The sequence below is a fragment of the Dermochelys coriacea genome, chromosome 2 (assembly GCF_009764565.3).
Source record: "Dermochelys coriacea isolate rDerCor1 chromosome 2, rDerCor1.pri.v4, whole genome shotgun sequence".
NCBI lineage: Eukaryota > Metazoa > Chordata > Testudines > Dermochelyidae > Dermochelys > Dermochelys coriacea.
In genome coordinates this window covers 41,163,271-41,181,190 of record NC_050069.1, presented here as the reverse complement: position 1 = coordinate 41,181,190, position 17,920 = coordinate 41,163,271, and the positions used below count along the sequence as shown (strand labels likewise).

The window sequence follows — 17,920 nt, the reverse complement described above, 5'->3', positions numbered from 1 at the left end:
GGGGGGAGGGGAGGGAAGGGAGGCAAAGTACACCCATGGACTCCCGCGGATATGGCTGGGCCCAATCCTGCAGGGGTGGGGGGCTGACACCACTTGGCCTGATTCTGTGCTGCCCCATTTTTGCGCCGCTGCTGGCTCTGCGCCCTGGGCAGCTGCTCCTGTTTCCCAGCCCTAGTTACGGCCAGAGCCGGCTCCAGGCACCAGCATTCCAAGCAGGTGCTTGGGGTGGCAGTTAGAAAGGGACAGCAGTGTTTCTGCGGTGGCGGCAATTTCGGCGGCAGCTCCTCTGTTCCGTTGGCCGTGGCGGCAATTCGGCAGCAGTTTCTCCCTTTTGCCATCCGTGGAGGCAGTTTTTTTCACTGCTTGGGGTGGCAAAAACTGTAGAGCCAGCCCTGGTTATGGCCCTGAGGTGAGTAACCTCTCCTTCTTTGAGTAGTGTCCCTAGGGGTGCTTCACGTTTGGCGATTCCCTAGCAGCAACCCCTTCAGGAGATCAAAGTTTCAGAAAAGAGTCCATTACTGAAGAAGAAACTTGTTGCCTCCTGCCGCATCTAATCTTGCAGCGTGAATTAGAGCATAGTGGTAGGAAAACATATGCATCAAGGACCATGTTGCACTCTGCAGATTTCACTAACCATAACGTCTTTGAGTAGAGCTACAGACATAGATTGTGATCTAGTCAAGTGTGCAGCCACTTTTATGGGAGGTGTAACTTCAGCTAAACCATACCAGGCAATAATAAATCCAGAGATTCATTTAGAAAGTCTCTGAGTGGAGACAGGCACTCCCTTAGACCTATCTTCAACAGAAACAAAGGAATCTAGGAGTCTTCCTGAATGGCCTAGTCCTGTCCAAGTAAAAGGCTAACGCCCTCTTAATATCTAGTGTAGTATTAAACACAGACTCTTGTGTAGACTGATGTGGCTTAGTTAAAAAACCCAGAAGGTGAATGATTTAGCTGCAATTCAGAGGGCACCTTAGGTAAGAACTTTGGATGATGTCAGAAAGATAATTTTTTTTTGGAGAACAAAATAAAGGGAGGGTCTGCCATTAGAGCCCCCATATCCCCAAGCCTTCAAATAGAAGTGATGGCTACCAAGAAGGCCACTTTCATAGAGAGATGTAGCAGTAAGCATGTAACTAATGGCTCAACAGGTTGTCTCATGAGACCGTTAAGAACCAGGTTGAGATCCCAAAGTGGTGTAGCGGCTCTAATCTATGGACAAAGATTGGTAAATACTTTTAGGAATCTCGCTGTGGTCGGATAAGCCAAGAAATCTTCCACTGACACATGGAAAGCTGTTATTGCTGCTAAATGAACCTTGATGGAATATACAGAAGGCCTGAATTTTTCAAGTCCAAGAAGTAATCCAAAATTGAGGAAAGAGATGACTGGATAGGAGAAAGATGGCGCTGGTTATACCAAATGTTATATCTTCTCCATTTCTGAAGTAAGTATGTCTAGTAGATTCTTTTTTGCTATCTAACAGTATCTTTTGTACTTCCGACACACATGTGGTCTCTACTCCTGAGAGCCATTGAGGAATCAAGTTTGTAGTTGCAGGACATTCAGACTGGGGTGAAGCATCTGATTCACATCCTGACACAACAGTAAAGGTTTGATTGGGAGCTGTCATGGAGACAGAGAGGTGAGTTTGATGAGGAAAGGAAACCAAACTTTGGCTTGGTCCTGCCTGATCTTGATAAGGACCTCTGAGAGCAATGAAGTTGGAGGTTATCCACAGAAGAGACCCTTTGTACGTGTAACATCTCCTAGAGACTGAGTATCAAGCCCTCCTCTGGAACAGAATTTCCTGCACTTTGTGTTGGTTGCCATGGCAAAACGGTCAACATGTGGAAATCCCCAAGCTAGGAGTATTTTACTGAGGACTCTAGAGTCAACTCCCATTCATAATTCAGGGAAAAAAAGTCTGCTCAGGTTGTCTGCCATGGTGTGTTGTATACCCAGGAGATAAGAAGCCAATATTACTATCCAATTAGCTATGCACCCATTCTGAAGCTTTATCACTGCAGTGCAGAGTGAGAGAAAATGTGTTCCACCCTGACAATTGATATAATACATGCACACTATGCTGTCTGTCATCATGGACTTGTTTTTGAGTAGGGGAAGAAAGTGGAGGCAAGCATTTCTGACCACACTTAATTCCAACAGATTGATGGGCATGTGCTGTTCCTGTTGTGACCATTTGCCTTGGACTACATGAGGACTCAAATGTGCTTCCCACCCAAAGAGGGAAGCATCAATATAAATATGATTGTAAGGGGGTTCTGGCTGAATAGGATTCCTGCATAAACTTTGAATGGATTAATAGACCAAGTGAGTGACTGTAGGACCTGACTGCATACAGATATCTGTTTATTGGCTACATAAACAGTCCTGAGCCAAACCTGGAGATATCGAAGAGGCAACCTGGTGTTTTGTGTCACAAAGACACAAGCTTCCATGTGTCTCAGCAGTTGCAGACATGTCCTTGCTGCAACTTGAGGGCTGACCTGCACTCTTTGTTTGAGGTTCTCCACAGCAAGGAACCTCTCAAGAGAGAGATAAGCATTCCCTGATATCAAATTCATTAGTCCTTGTTTAAAGAGAATTCACTGTGTTGGGGGTCAAGATTGATTTCTCTAGATTTAACTGCAGGGCTAGACTTTGGAATAGTGCAGTTGTTTGAACTGCCAACCATACCTCCTGATATGATGGACCCTTGAGGAGTCAATCTTTGAGGTAGGGAAAGACAGTTACTCCTCGATGACAGAAGCAGGCAGCTACAACCGCCAAGATTTTTGAGGACACCCTTGGATAGATGAAAGGCCAAAGAGTAGGACCTGTTACTGGTAATGATTGTGATTGAAAGTGGAATAAAGAAATCTTGTGAGGAAGATGAATCACTACGTGGAAGTAGGCATCTTTGAGGCTGAGGGTCGCACACCAGTCCCCTAATTCCCGGGACGGAATTATAGCTGCTAGCAACACCATCCTGAATTTCTGATGTCTGACATGCTTGTTCAATTGTTTGAGCTCTAATATTAGCCTCTTGCCCCCATTTTTCTTGGGTATCAGAAAATATCCAGAATAGAACCATTTCCCCTGATGTGGAAGTGGGACTGGCTCTATGGTACTAGGCTTAGGAATGATGAGATCTGCAGTGTCAGCAATCGCTTGTAAGAGGCGTCCCTGAAGAGGAATGGGCAAGAGGGTTGGAAGGGCAGGGTGGAGGTAAATTGGATAGTATAACCTGAAGTAATGGCCTCCAACACCCAGTTATCTGATGTTACCATGCTCGATGAAACAGAAGGAGGCGGTATCAAAATTGAGGAAGGGAGGTTGTGTCAGGCAGCTGATAAAACCTGGTAATTGAGTGGTCTGGACTCTTGACCAAACTATCAAAATTGGTGAGAGAAGGCTGAAGGCTGGGATGAAATAGTCGAAGTAGCTGCATGCTCTTTGTTTGAAAACCTCAACCTCTTAGCCGGTGGCCTACGGAAGGTGGAAAACTGAGCAATGGGGGATCTTTGTGCTGATTGAGACCAGCTAAACTTCCTTTTATTTGCAGGTACGTATACCGCAAAAGACCTAAGTGTTACCCCTAGATCCTTTAGAGTATGAAGCAAGTCATCCATGGAATCTGTGAAAAGCTTCTGGCCATCAAAAGGTAAATCTTCCACAGTCAATTGTATCTGCTGTGGAAACTCAGACAACTGAAGGCAGGAAGCTCCCTCACCGCTACTGCGGTGGAAATAGACCTGTCTGCAATGTCCACCAAATCAAGAGAAGCCCACAGTGAAATTTTTGCAAAAAGCTGACCCTACTTTATTATGGCACTGAACTGTTCTCAATGTTCCTGTGGTAAATGGTCAAAGTATTAAACTTCTCATAGTTCAGGTAGTTGTATTTTGACATCAGTGCCTGTTGCTGATGAACAGCTGTTACAACCAAACAAGTTCAGACTTTTTTGGTTCTTATAATAAAAGGTGGCTTTTGGGGTATGCTGTCTGTCCCCTTTCATTGACTGCATCCACAACCACAAAATTTGATGCTGGATGAGAAAATAAAAACTCAGAATCCCTGCCCAGAACATAGTACTTATCAAACCTCTTGTATGTGGCAGGGTTGGGGGCGGGAGATGTTGCTAGAGTTTGCCAGATGGACTTGGCTCCATCATTAATATTCTGGAGTTCATTTTCTTGTTTTTACTGGATCTTCCCTTTAGCAACAAATGCAGTGGGAGTGCTAGTCGCTAACAGGATTACTTCTTGACAAGAGAAGTGTCTTTTACATCTTGGGGAGCCCAGCCTTCCTGACAGAAGAAAAAGTTGTTCAAGCCCCGCAGTAGGGGGAAAAGAAAAAAATGTGTGTGTATATTTTAAGAAAAGGGGAACAAATGTTCCAACTATATGCTACTAAACCTACTACTACTAAGAACTAACTATAAAGCTAAAAGACTAATAAAAGGGGTGGGGGTGGGGAGGTACACAGTGAACAGGCACATGCTAGACTCCACCACTGGCCAAAGGTGGTTGAGAAGAAAGTGATGGTGGTTCACCAGCACAGCCTTATATAGCCTTTGTACAGGGCATGAGGACGTGTAGGACAGTGGTTCTCAAACAAGGGGCACTGCTTGTTCAGGAAAAGCCCCTGACGGGCTGGCCCGGTTTGTTTACCTGCTGCATCCGCAGGTTTGGCCGATTGCGGCTCCCACTATCCACGGTTCGCCACTCCAGGCCAATGGGGGCTGCAGGAAGGGCGGCCAGCACGTCCCTCAGCCCATGCTGCTTTCTGCAGCCCCCATTGGCCTGGAACTAATTTTTTGGTTAGTATTTGGAAAACTAGCAAATAAAATAGACTAGGAAATTGACTATCTAGCAGTACAACACAAGGAAAATATACCTTCTGGACTGAAGAACTTCTGCCCCCCTTCTGCCAACGCTTCTGCTCATGCATAAACCAATTGAATGCTTGCAGGAATAAGAGGTAATCCTAATATTTTATTTCTCTGAATGCAAAAATAGTCCACCCAATTTCATTTTTTTAAAAACCCTTGTATAAGCAAAAGATCTTAAATATATCCTTTACTATTAACTATTACTATTTAAACTTTGTTTAAAGCTAAAATATGCATCTAACTTTTTTAAATAAATTGCAAAGTTTGACTGGCACATCTTCCCTTTTACACCGCATTAACAAAAGCCAGATGCACTAATAAACTTGATATTACTTTTCCCTCTCCAGACATTTGAATACGGTCTGTTACCCTCCATTATTGTGGCACTTTTTGTTCTGCCCTTCTGGCTAAAGAGTAAAGTATTTGTTGGCTGCTACCATTGGCACATTATGTATTTGCCTCGGGAGTGGGGTAAAACATAGTACAATCCTCCTCCCTTTTACAGAATAATCATATCAGCTTTCATATGAGACTGGCCACTACCATCTGACATGGTGCTAGCTCTTCCACCTGGTATCACAGAGCACTATTACAGTATGTTAGCATTAGAGTGGGTCTGGAGCAGCATCCTTACTTTAGAATTAAAGTGTTAACTTTCGATCCCTAAACAAACAGCAGTCACGATTGCCCGTATTCACTTTTAGAATCTCTATCTTAGTCCCATTAAGTATAATTCCATTTGAGACAGAATAGAGTTCTTTAGTACTAAAGTTCTCTATTATTTATCTTTTTCATAAATGATTTAAAAGACTGAATGTCAGTAATCTAAAAAATTAATGTTGATTTCATAAAAGTAGGAAATTTATTATGCATGCTTCCCAGAGATTTATCCTTTTGGAAAGTCTCTTGCAGACCTTTTAGCAGTATTGCCAATAATTTTTTTCCAAAGCATTCTAATTTGAAAAAAACATACCCATTTCTGACTGCTTAAAGACAAACTGAAGTATTCTGAAAATAAATAAATACATAACAATTGCCCTACTGGTTAAAACCAATGGTCCATTTAATCCAGTATCTTGTCTCTGACAGCAGCCAGTACGAAACTAAAACATTAATCCTAAATAAAGTAATTTATACTTTTATTCTTGTTTTATTCATATAAACATCTAATCCTTTTTTAAACCTCTTAGCCTCAATAATGTATTTTGCAACAATTGCCACAAATTTATATTGTTATAGTCATGTTGGTCCTAGGATATGAGAGAGACAAGGTGGATGAAGTAATATGCTCCAGACCTAAAGGGCTCTGTAGAGCTCAAAAGCCTGGTCTCTTTTACCCACTGTTGTTGGTCCAGTAAAATGTATTGGATCCATCTTGTCTCTCACAAATTAATATTGTGTAAAAACATATTCAAGTTTAGTAGGTTTTTAAAACAGCATCACCACTTCATGTAACTTTTAAAATGTTGTTTGTAATTTTTTGTCCTACTGGTTCATTCTATTAATCATCTGAGATCTCAAATAATTTTGTATATTTATTTATTTAAAAAATCTTTTCAGTTGAATTTTAAAAAAGCTAAAGCACTGAAGCGATTCAATAACAGTAAGTCACTATATAAATTTCTTGCTAAAGATTATAAATTATTTAGGCCTTGATACACATAGCAAACAAGTTGATACATATGAGTAGTCTCACTGAGTTCAGTGGGACTACTGCTAATCTAGTGAGAAGGGCTTTAAACTAGGTTCACTGGGGGATGGTGACCTAAGCCCAGGTAAGGGGGGAAGTGGGATACTGGAAGGAAACACAAGGATGAGCGTGCAATAGGGGCGTCCTCCTTGGTTCATACTGAGAAAGCAGGGCAATTGGCGAGTTATCTTCGGTGCCTATACACGAACGCAGGAAGCCTGGGAAACAATCAAGAAGAACTGAAAGTCCTGGCACAGTCAAGGAACTATGATGTGATTGGAATAACAGAGATTCGGTGGAGTAACTTACATAACTGGAGCACTGTCATGCATAGGTATAAACTGTTCAGGAAGGACAGGCAGCAGAGAAAAGGTGGAGGAGTTGCACTATATGTGAGATTTCAGAGTAGCAGCCGTGTTAGTCTGTATTCGCAAAAAGAAAAGGAGTACCCGTGGCACCTTAGAGACTAACAAATTTATTAGAGCATAAGCTTTCGTGAGCTACAGCTCACATGTGAGGGAGCAGTATGATTGCTCAGAGCTACAGTATGAAACTGGAGAAACCTGTTGAGAGTCTTTGGGTTAAGTTTAGAGGCAAGAGCAACAATGGCTGGGGTGGCCAACCTGAGCCTGAGAAGGAGCCAGAATTTACCAATGTACATTGCCAAAGAGTCACAGTAATACGTCAGCAGCCCCATCAGCTCCCCCCACAGCGCCTCCCGCCCACCGGCAGCTCCACGGATCAGCGACTCCCCCTCCATCCCCGCACCTCCCAATCAGCTGTTTCCTGACGTGCAGGAGGCTCTGGGGGGAGGGGGAGAGCAAGGGCATGGCAGGCTCAGGAGAGGGATGGGAAGGGGTGGAGTGGGGGCAGGGCCTGTGGCAGAGCTAGGGATTGAGCAGTGAGCACCCCCCGGCACATTGGAAAGTTGGCACCTGTAGTTCCGGCCCTGGAGTCGGTGCCTATACAAGGAGCTGCATATTAACTTCTGAAGAGCCGCATGTGGCTCCAGAGACACAGGTTGGCCTTGAACAAGAGTGATGTCGTGGTGGGCATCTGCAACAGACCACCAGACCAGGAGAATGAGGTAGACGAGGCTTTCTTCGGAGAACTAACTGAAGTTTCCAGATCATAGGCCCTGGTTCTCATGGGGGGGCTTCAAATCACCCTGATCTCTGCTGGGAGAGCAAGACACAGACAAGCCAGGAAGTTTTTGGAGAGTGCTGGGGACAACTTCCTGGTGCAAGTGCTGGAGGAACCAAGTAGGGGCCATGCTCCTCTTGACCTGCTTCTCACAAACAGGGAAGAATTGGTAGGGGAAGTACAAGTGGGTGGCAACCTGGGCAGCAGTGACCATGAGATGGTTGAGTTCAGGATCCTGACAAAAGGAAGAAAGGAGATCAGAAGAATATGGACCCTGGACTTCAGAAAAGCAGACTTTGACTCCCTCAGGGAACTGATGGGTAGGATCCCCTGGGAGGCTAATATGAGGGGGAAAGGAGTCCAGGACAACTAGCTGTATTATAAAGAACACTTATTGAGGGTGCAGGAACAAACCATCCTGATGTGCAGAAAGAATAACAAATAGGGCAGGCAACCAGCTTGTCTTAACAGAGAAATCTTCAGTGAGCTTAAACACAAAAAGGAAGCTAACAAGAAATGGAAACTTGAACAGATGACATGGGAGGAGTATAAAAATATTGCTCAAGAATGCAGGGGTGTAATGAGGAAGGCCAAAACACAATTGGAATTGTAGCTAGCAAGGGATGTGAAGGGTAACAAGAAGGGTTTCTACAGGTATGTTAGAAACAAGAAAAAGGTCAGGGAAAGTGTGGGACCCTTACCGAATGCGGGAGGCAACCTAGTAACAGATAATGTGGAAAAAGCTGAAGTATTCAAAACTTTTTTTGCCTCGGTCTTCACAGACAAGGTCAGCTCCCAGACTGCTGCACTGTAGTGGGAGGAGGTGAGCAGCTCTCAGTAGTGAAAGAACAGGTTAAGACCTATTTAGAAAAGCTGGACATGCACAAGTCCAGGGGCTAGATCTAATGCATCCGAGTGTGCTGAGGTAGTTGGCTGATGTGATTGCAGAGCCACTATCTTTTAAAACTTGTGGCAAGCTGGGGAGGTCCCAGACAATAGGAAAAAGGGAAATATAGTGCCCATCTTTAAAAAAAGGGAAGGAGGAGAATCCGGGAACTTCAGACCAGTCAGCCTCACCTCAGTCCCTGAAAAAATCATGGAGCAAATCCTCAAGGAATCCATTTTGAAGCACCTGGGAGAAGAGGAAGGTGATCAGGAACAGTCAACATAGATTCACAAAGGGCAAGTCATGCCTGACCTACCTGATTGGTTCTGTGGTTATCGGGAAAGTGGTGATATATCTTGACTTTAGCAAAGCTTTTGATATGGTCTCCTACAATATTCATGCCAGCAAGTTAAATTAGTATGGATTGGATGAATGGACTATAAGGTGGATAGAAAGCTGGCTAAATCGTCGGGCTCAATGAGTAGTGATCAATGGGTCGATGTCTAGTTGGCAGCTGGTATCAAGCGGAATGCCCCAGGGGTCTGTCCTGGGACCAGTTTTGTTCAACATCTTCATTAATGATCTGGATAATGGGATGGATTGCACCCTCAGCAAGTTTGAGGATGACACTAAGCTGGGGGGAGAGGTAGATATGCTGGAGGATAGGGATAGGGTCCAGAGTAATCTAGACTTTGGAGGATTGGGCTAAATGAAATTTGATGAGGTTAAACAAGGGCATGTGCAGAGTCCTGCACTTAGGACAGAAGAATCCCATGCACCACTACAGGTTGGGGACCGATTGGCTAAGCAGCAGTTCTGCAGAAAAGGACCTGGGGATTACAGTGAACGAGAAGCTGGAATGAGTCAACAGCATGCCCTTGTTGTCAAGAAGGCTAAAGGCATATTGGGCTTCATTTGTAGGAGCACTGCCAGCAGACTGAGGGAAGTGATTATTCCCCTCTATTTGGCACTGGTGGGGCCAAATCTGGAGTATTGCATCCAGTATTTGGGCCCCCCCACTACAGAAAGGATCTGGACAAATTGGAGAGAGTCCAGTGGTGGGCAACGAAAATGATTAGGGGGCTGGAGCACATGACTTATGAGGAGAGGCTGATGGAACTGGGGTTATTTACTCTGCAGAAGAGAAGAGTCTGGGTGGGATTTGATGGCAACATTCAACTACTGAAGGGGGTTCCAAAGAGGATGGAGCTAGGCTGTTCTCAGTGGTAGCAGATGACAGAACAAGGAGCAATGGTCTCAAGTTGCAGTGGGGGAGGTCTAAGTGGATATTAGGAAACACTATTTCACTAGGAGGGTGGTGAAGCACTGGAATGGGTTACCTAGAGAAGTAGTGGAATCTCCATCCCTAGAGGTTTTAAGGCCCAGCTTAACAAAGCCCTAGCTGGGATGATTTAGTTGGGGTTGGTCCTGCTTTGAGCAGGGGGTTGGAATAGATGACCTCTTGAGGTCTCTTCCAACCCTAATCTTCTATGATTTGTGTAAATTTATTTGTGGATAAATGTTTACAGTTTCAGGACCTTAGAATTTACAAATGTATTCATTTTGTTTGTAATTATCGCCCATCTGTAAAAGCAAAACAGTTTTTACAACAGTTCTAAAGAAATTTTATTACCACCATAATAAACCACATTTAGATACAGATAGTTATTTTCCAATGAATAATGTACTAGTTATTTCACTTGTTGATTATGAAGATGCTGGCTATTGTATCTTTGTAGCCTAGAAAAAAATAGTGTACTTATTCAAAAGCTTTATTCTTCTACAGCAACAATTTATACTGTACTGTTTCACTTGCTGTATCATAGTAGCTTAAACGTAAGAGTCAACTTTATTTAGAAAGACAGTAAGTGAAAACGGAGAAGAAAATCCCACACCTACAGCTGTCACCTAAAATTAAATGCAGTGTTTTTCAATTTCTGAAAGTACAGTGATCAAATTTAGCTACTACAGTGTAGTGAAGGAAAGATCATGTTAAAGCTACAATAGGTATGTTAAATTCCTTTGTTTAGAAAGGTTAGAAAATATAAAAGAGTGGGGGAAAAAAAACTGTTACAGCTATACATCACATGTCCAAGTCAATCTTATCAGTTTATTTATTTCATTTTGATAAAAGAACATTTTAAAACTATATCGGTTTACTGGCTGCTTGGAAACAGTTCTTTTGTCTCTACCATATTTTCATTGTTATCTTTAAAAAAAACCCACATTTTTAAGCAAAAGACATTCAACCTAGTGTAACAGAGAGCAAACAGATCAGCATATTATTTCTAAAGATGTAATAATTTGTTCCAGAAATCACAGGAATTGGAATACAAGTTGTACCAAAAGACTCAAAAGACACATTAAATGATCTTATTCAATCTACTTAGGAGATATGTAAATTGCTCTGCCTAGTTTAAAATTCTTTCTACATGTCTCACTTGAGATACTAACTCAAAAAAACCCCATTTACAGTATACTCATATATTTGAAGGCTTTAATAAACTAGGTCACACAAGCAGTTTGATAAAGATAAAAACTACAAAACAAAATTGAAAAGCGCCAAGAATACATTTACTGAAAGGAATTTTTTTTTTTAATGTTTTCACTCCAATCTACCACTCTCTTTTAGAAGTCATGTTCTGTGTTGTTATAACAGCTAGAACATGACTTTATTATTAAATATTTGGAAGTTATCCTTGAAAGATGACTTATTTTGTTTGCACTACTAGAAAGCTATAGAAAGGATTAATTAATTTTAGCATATATAAAATAAACAGCATGCAAGGAAGTTAACATTAGAAAAGTAACACTGTAAATGTACTTACAAAATCAAAATCTCCATCTTGAGGGACTTTCCAGTTATCAGGGAAAACATTTTTGGATATGTGGTAGGGTTCAGGCATGTTCTGATTACAGTTTTCATGGCTTTTATTCTTGGAATCTTGTTTATCAAAGTAGTCCATGAAAGAAGGTCTTTGTACTTGCGGTGAAGTAGCGTTTCCTTAGTTGAAAGGAAAGGAAAAGTTAAAACTGTCTGAAGATGGAAGATTTACTGCCCTACAAAATAAGCTATGTTTATGAATTTATTGGACTAACTCTGCAGTGATTCATTTAATGTCTATTTATTGTTATACAAACTCAGATATCAGTATGTACTAAATAAAAATAATACACAGTTGTAGCAGTTTAATTAAAGATGTAATTTTAAACTGAATTAGCAAAACTGGTGCACAGATGGTGTATAAACGATGAATAAATTACTTCACTGGCAGTTGAGAGTACTCCGTATATAACAGGATCATAGCCTTATAGAGCAGATGGCTAGAAAGTGCCATATAAATTACGGCATGAACTCCCACTCTCATTCTTTTCATAAAAGAATTATGTCTGAAATATGTTGCCATTTGTGGGACGTCAAAAGAGTTCACCCATCGAATAGGACAGTTAATCTATTAAACAGAAAAAACACTATATTAGGTCTATGTAACTCTCTTCCCAGAGGCTACATCCAGAATAAAAGAATACTATGAATCATAAAATGTTGTACTTATATAATATAAATATTATAAATATACAAATTCTACAAGTACAATAAAAAACATAATGACAATAATTAAGCAATTAATTTGCAAACACCTACAAGATAATAAGGTGATAAACAACAGTCAGCATGGATTTGTCAAAAACAAATTGTGTCAAACCAACCTAATAGTTTTGTTTGACAAGGTAACAAGGCTTGTGGAAGTGGGGTAGCGGTAGATGTGGTATATCTTTACTTTAGTAAGGCTTTTGATACTGTCTCGCATGACCTCATAAACAAACTAGGGAAATAGAACCTAGATATAGCTACTCTAAGGTGGGTGCATAATTGATTGGAAAACCATTCCCAGGGAGTAGTTATCAATGGTTCACAGTCAAACTGGAGAGGCATATCAAGTGGGGTCCTGCAGGGATCAGTTCTGAGTCCAGTTCTGTTCAATATCTTGATCAATGATTTAGATAATGGCATAGAGAGTGCACTTACTAAGTTTGCGGATGACACTAAACTGGGAGGGGTTGCAAGTGCTCTGGAGGATAGGATTAAAATTCAAAATTATCTGGACAAACTGGAGAAATGGTCTGAAGTAAATAGGATGAAATTCAATAAGGAAAAAAAAGCAAAGTACTCCACGTAGGAAGGAACAATCAGTTGCACACATACAAAATGGGAAATGACTGCTTAGGAAGAAATACTTCAAAATGGGATCGGGGGTCATAATGGATCACAAGCAAAATATGAGTCAACAGTGTAACACTGTTGCAAAAAAAGCAAACATCATTGTGGGATGTATTAGCAGGAGTGAAGTAAGCACTCTTACACTCTACTCTGTGTTGATTAGGCCTCAACTGGAGTATTGTGTACAGTTCTGGGCACCACATTTCAGGAAAGACAAATTGGAGAAAGTCCAAAGAAGAGCAACAAAAATGATTAAAGGTCTAGAAAGCATGACCTATGAAGGAAGACTGAAAAAAACTGTATTTGTTTAGTCTGGAGAAGGGGGACATGATAATAGTTTTCAAGTACATAAAAGGTTGTTACAAGGAGAGGAAGAAAAATTGTTCTCGTTAACCTCTGAGGAAAGGACTTAATGGGCTTAGAAGTAATGGGCTTAAATAGCAGCAAAGGCAGTTTAGATGGACATTATGAAAAACTTCCTAACTGTCAGGGTAGTTAATCACTGGAATAAACTCCCTAGGGAGGTTGTGGAATGTCTGTCATTGGAGATTTTTAACAGCAACTTAGACAAACACCTGTCATGGATGATCGATAATCCTTCGTCGTGCCTTGAGTGCAGGGGACTGAACTAGAAGACCTCTCAAGGTCCCTTCCAGTCCTACGATTCTCTGATTCTATGACAAGCACAAGTAACCTAGTTGAAATGAAAAACAAGAATTCTAGACAAACCTGTACTTTTTTATTATAAGCATTAAAGGCAAACTAAGAAAAAACCTAGATTGGGTGGAATTATCCTGTTTTAAAGAGAGAATAAACTACAGCGAGGGCGGAGGAGCAGGAGAATGTTGCAAACATCTTTTTAAACATATGTATAATGTATGAGTGTGTGGGCTTTCTGATCTGCTTGGAAAAGAAATTTCATCAACTGCAAACCTGAACTGTGGTACATCATAGTATATTTAAGAATTGTAAAACAACTACGATCTGTATGCTTGCACTTTATTGCAAAATTTAAGGAGCTTTTTTTCTTTTGGTTTCAGTTCCTGTAAAGTAACTAGACACAAAGCATGATATGTTCAAAGGATGCCATCAATTTTACCTAAAGAAGCACACAGACGTACAAACAGCAATTTTTATTAACTATTTTTCCTTTAAGGGTTTGGAGGAACCAGAGCTGTACAGGGTAGACTGATTAAAATCAAAGTTGTTTAAATCACCAATTTTAATCATGATTTACATCAGTGAGCAAAAAACCTTGATTTAAATCATCAATTTTAATCATGTTTTATTTATTTTCTTAAAGAAAGGTTTATTTTCACTGATAATCACTAAAACATGTTGATTTACAACTAAATAGAGTCTTTACATTAAACTTGGTACTATGTTTTGCTAAGCAGGAAGATGCACTCTATCTATATACATTTATTTAAACAGTAGCATAGCTTAATTTACATTTATTGAGATTCTTAATTTTTACAATTCTTACATTAGAAAACGGTAAATAATGCATTTCTAATTTACAAGATGATGATGAACTTTTTAACTGTGATTTATGTCAAGCTCCACGTAGATGGAAATTCAAATTCAATTAAAAATGCATAAAAACAGCATTTATTTATTTTATTTAAATTAAATAAAACTACATTAAACGTGCTAGATACATAAACTTTTTTATTTTTTTGTCTTATCAAAACATGTTTTGCATTAAAAGTAACTGATTTTTTAAGCAAAGGAAGCATTATTTGAAGGTAGTGAATTGAACTTATTGATCCTGGTCATCATGTCCTTCAAGATTTTAAAATTAGTAGATCTCTTCCTCTCACAACTTGTCTACTTTCTGTTTTCAGCTGACAACTGGTTTCTTAACTTTGAATGAACTAGTCATTGAACTGACCTAGTTCAATAAATTGTAATGAAGAAAATATTCCCTCTGTACCTGTAGAAGAATCTGGTTTAGGACTTCAACAAACTCTGGGGTCAGGCACTTAACCATTGACTTCCACAAGCTCAGTGATCTGATTTTCTTTAAAACTTTAGAAGCAAACGGCTTAATACAAGTTTTGTGTTTAATTGTCATGATTTTAACACATTATTATATGTCTAGGGTTTAACATATGTTGTCAACTTCAAATTTAATTTTAAATAGTTTTTTTTAAATAAACCAATATTTAATTTAAATTAAAAAAAATCAACCCCCCCCCAAAAAAAAACCCCCAATCATTGATTTTTATCTACTCTGGAGCAGGACTGGAGAGTGCAAGTAGCCTGGTTAATATTTTTTGAGTAGCCCACAAAATCAGCCTCCCCTCACTTAGCCAGAATCACAGATATATGAAAAAAAACACAATTAATATAATTTGGTATTAGACTTTCTATAAATTAATAACAAACTTACTCACTTTTTTCCCTTTCTACTTTTATTCATCCAACTTTTTCTTTCTAAAGTACTTTGATGAATCTTTTCCTCTGTGTCTCTGGTGCTGTGGGTTTTGTTTGTTTGGCTTTCCCCATTCACTATAATTTTACTGCAATATTAGTAGTTGGTCTAGTTTCTTTTCACTCACTAACCTTTATTTCTGTATTGTGTTTTCTCCCTACTGCCTCAGCTTCATTCAGTTATTCTCTCCTCCATGCCCTCTCTACATCTTTCTGTTCTAGTAAGCTTTCCCTCTGAGTTTCTCATTCTTTCAATGGTTTCCTTTTTGTTTTGTTTTGTTTTAAATATCAGCTTCCCATTCCCCAGAACCTGCTCACTTAACTCTTCCACTCCTCTCTATCCATGGTGCTTCCTCCATTTATTCTGTGACGTTTTCACATAAATGTATGTATGTTTCCACACTTTACCCAAGTCTCCCTTAGCTGTTGCCCCAGTTCCCTTTGTAAGCCCAGGCAGTTGCTGCCTCTATTCATCTTCTCAAACATGGACAACCACACACACATGCACCAAGAGCCAAATTCAGGGCTTATCCAATGTCTCTGCTTCAGATCCTGTTTCTACTTTCTCTCCTAAGGCCTGATTAAACTCCATTTGAATTCAATGTGATTTGGATCAGGTTCCTGGCTCCCTGCAGTAAGAGCTGGAGAGGAGGAAAGCAGAGAAAGAGAGAGGGGGGAAGCCATGATCCAGCAGGAGATAGCAATAGCATGGCTCCTGATGGAAGGAGGCCGAGGTGCTGGGGAAAAAAATAATACCTATTAAAAAAAAATCTTTATGATCCCCCCCAGCTTTTATATTGTTTATGTGGCCAAAAAGTAACTCAGGTATTAGCATTAAAGAGGCAGACGCAGGTCTACAGAATTGCATCATCTAACAACTAATTATTTTTCTTCCTGCTCTGCTTACTGTACTTATGCTTCATACATAAGACACAATTATGATCAGGAAAAATAACAAGTTTATCTATGACAGATACCATGTCGTTCCCCTCATTCACAACAAACAAATACGCTCACTCTATATTTTCCTTGAGCCACTCTTGAAGATTTCAGAGCTACATAAAAATTTCTATTAAATACATGTCAGGAGACTGAAAACATCTGTAAACCTAGGAAAAACTAAAAGAAACAGTATCCTTGCCATTAAATGCAAATTAAGGAAAGTGGTCAGCAGGACTAGAGTTGAAGCTTCTCAAAGATGAACAAATCACATTTAATTTGCACTCTGAATCACCTTTTTGGGGAGTTCGAGTGGAATTGTAGAACAACTGTGAAGCGTTCAATTTACTTAAGGAAACTTAAAAAGAGGAATTTAGAACTCTCTTATCTCTGACTAAATACACTCCCTGGTGCATGACTGGGGCTCCTTAGCATTATGATCATTACTATAATAAAAACAATGACAACAAAAAGTAAGCAGTTATAATCACCCCACTTTAAAGAAAACAAGAGCTGCTTGAATCCACCACAATACAGTAAAACTCTAAAGTAATACTCTCACAACTATGAAAGGATGGATTTTCTAAAATTCTCTCATGTCAAATAAAAATAGTGGGAAATTAAGATTTTCTCTATCATTAAAAATAATGAACACGTCAGAGTCTTTATGATGCTTGGCTGTTTAACCTGTACAAACGTAGTTAATAATTCACAATGTGGTTAACATATAATACATATCCTACAGTAACCGTTGTTCTTTGAATTGTTGTAGTCAGAATGGACCTAATGTAGGCGTGCATGTGTCTCTGGCAGGCAAGTGTGGAATCTTTTGAATAGCAACGTCCTTCCGGAATGCGCATGCAGCCAGTGCCACCTTGTGCAAGGGCATAAAGAGTGGAATGGCCTCAACCTTGCTTTAGTTTCTTTGCAATTCAAAGCCCCTTAGTAACTGAGGACTCCAAAAGCAGTGAGGAAATAAGAGGTCATGCATAAAGCTGTGCAAATAACTGATTTTTCTGTTTGATGGCAAGCCAAAACATCAAAAAAATTTTAAAAAAGTTGGGATTTTTTGGTAAACAAAAAACACTGAAAATAATTAGTTTCAGGCTGAACGAAACCATTTGTTTCATTTTTGACTTTTTTTTTAATCCTTTTTTAAAATGAAATTTAAGTAGATTTTGAAACAAAAAGTCATTTTTGAACTGAAAAGATTTCAATTTTTTTCAATTATCGGGGTCTTTACAACTGAAACAATTTGGTAAATTCAATGCAAAATTGCAACCTTTCAGTTGACCCACATCTGCATTTTTCAGCAAAAAATGTTTAATTCAAAATATTTCACCCAGGTCTATATGTGGCATCCACAATGACAACATGTCAAAAAACCACAATTACCATAGCATGACTAATCATTCTTTCTTCTTTGGCTATGCATCCACATGCATCCTTACACAGGAGTATTCTCTTCAGAATGGTCGGGATGAGGAATATCAGCTGTATCAGCTGAACAGAGATAAGAGTATCATTTCCACAATTTGGCATCTGATCTAGCAATTAAGTGAGGGTGGCTGCTCCATGTAATGGTCTTGCAGATTTCAGAAATAAGCACACTGAGGAAACAGGCTGATGGTGCCACTTGGGCTCTGGTGGAGTGGACCTTAAGAGTCAGAGGGAGAAGTACATCAGCAGGCTGGTAGGACAGTGAGA

General features: G+C 40.0%; 1 protein-coding gene across 7 annotated transcripts in view; it reads right to left on the bottom strand.

Annotated features, from left to right (window-relative positions):
• Window positions 1–17,920, bottom strand: part of STK3 (serine/threonine kinase 3) — a 294,078-nt gene that overhangs the window by 80,677 nt on the left and 195,481 nt on the right. For all 7 annotated transcript variants that reach the window (XR_006278703.1, XM_043507549.1, XM_043507550.1 and 4 more), the window contains one exon: window positions 11,448–11,623. Coding sequence is in view for 6 of the 7 variants with exons in the window: in XM_043507549.1 (XP_043363484.1) it covers window positions 11,448–11,623 (176 nt within the window). In the remaining variant the exon portion in view is untranslated. The remainder of the gene's footprint in view (window positions 1–11,447; window positions 11,624–17,920) is intronic.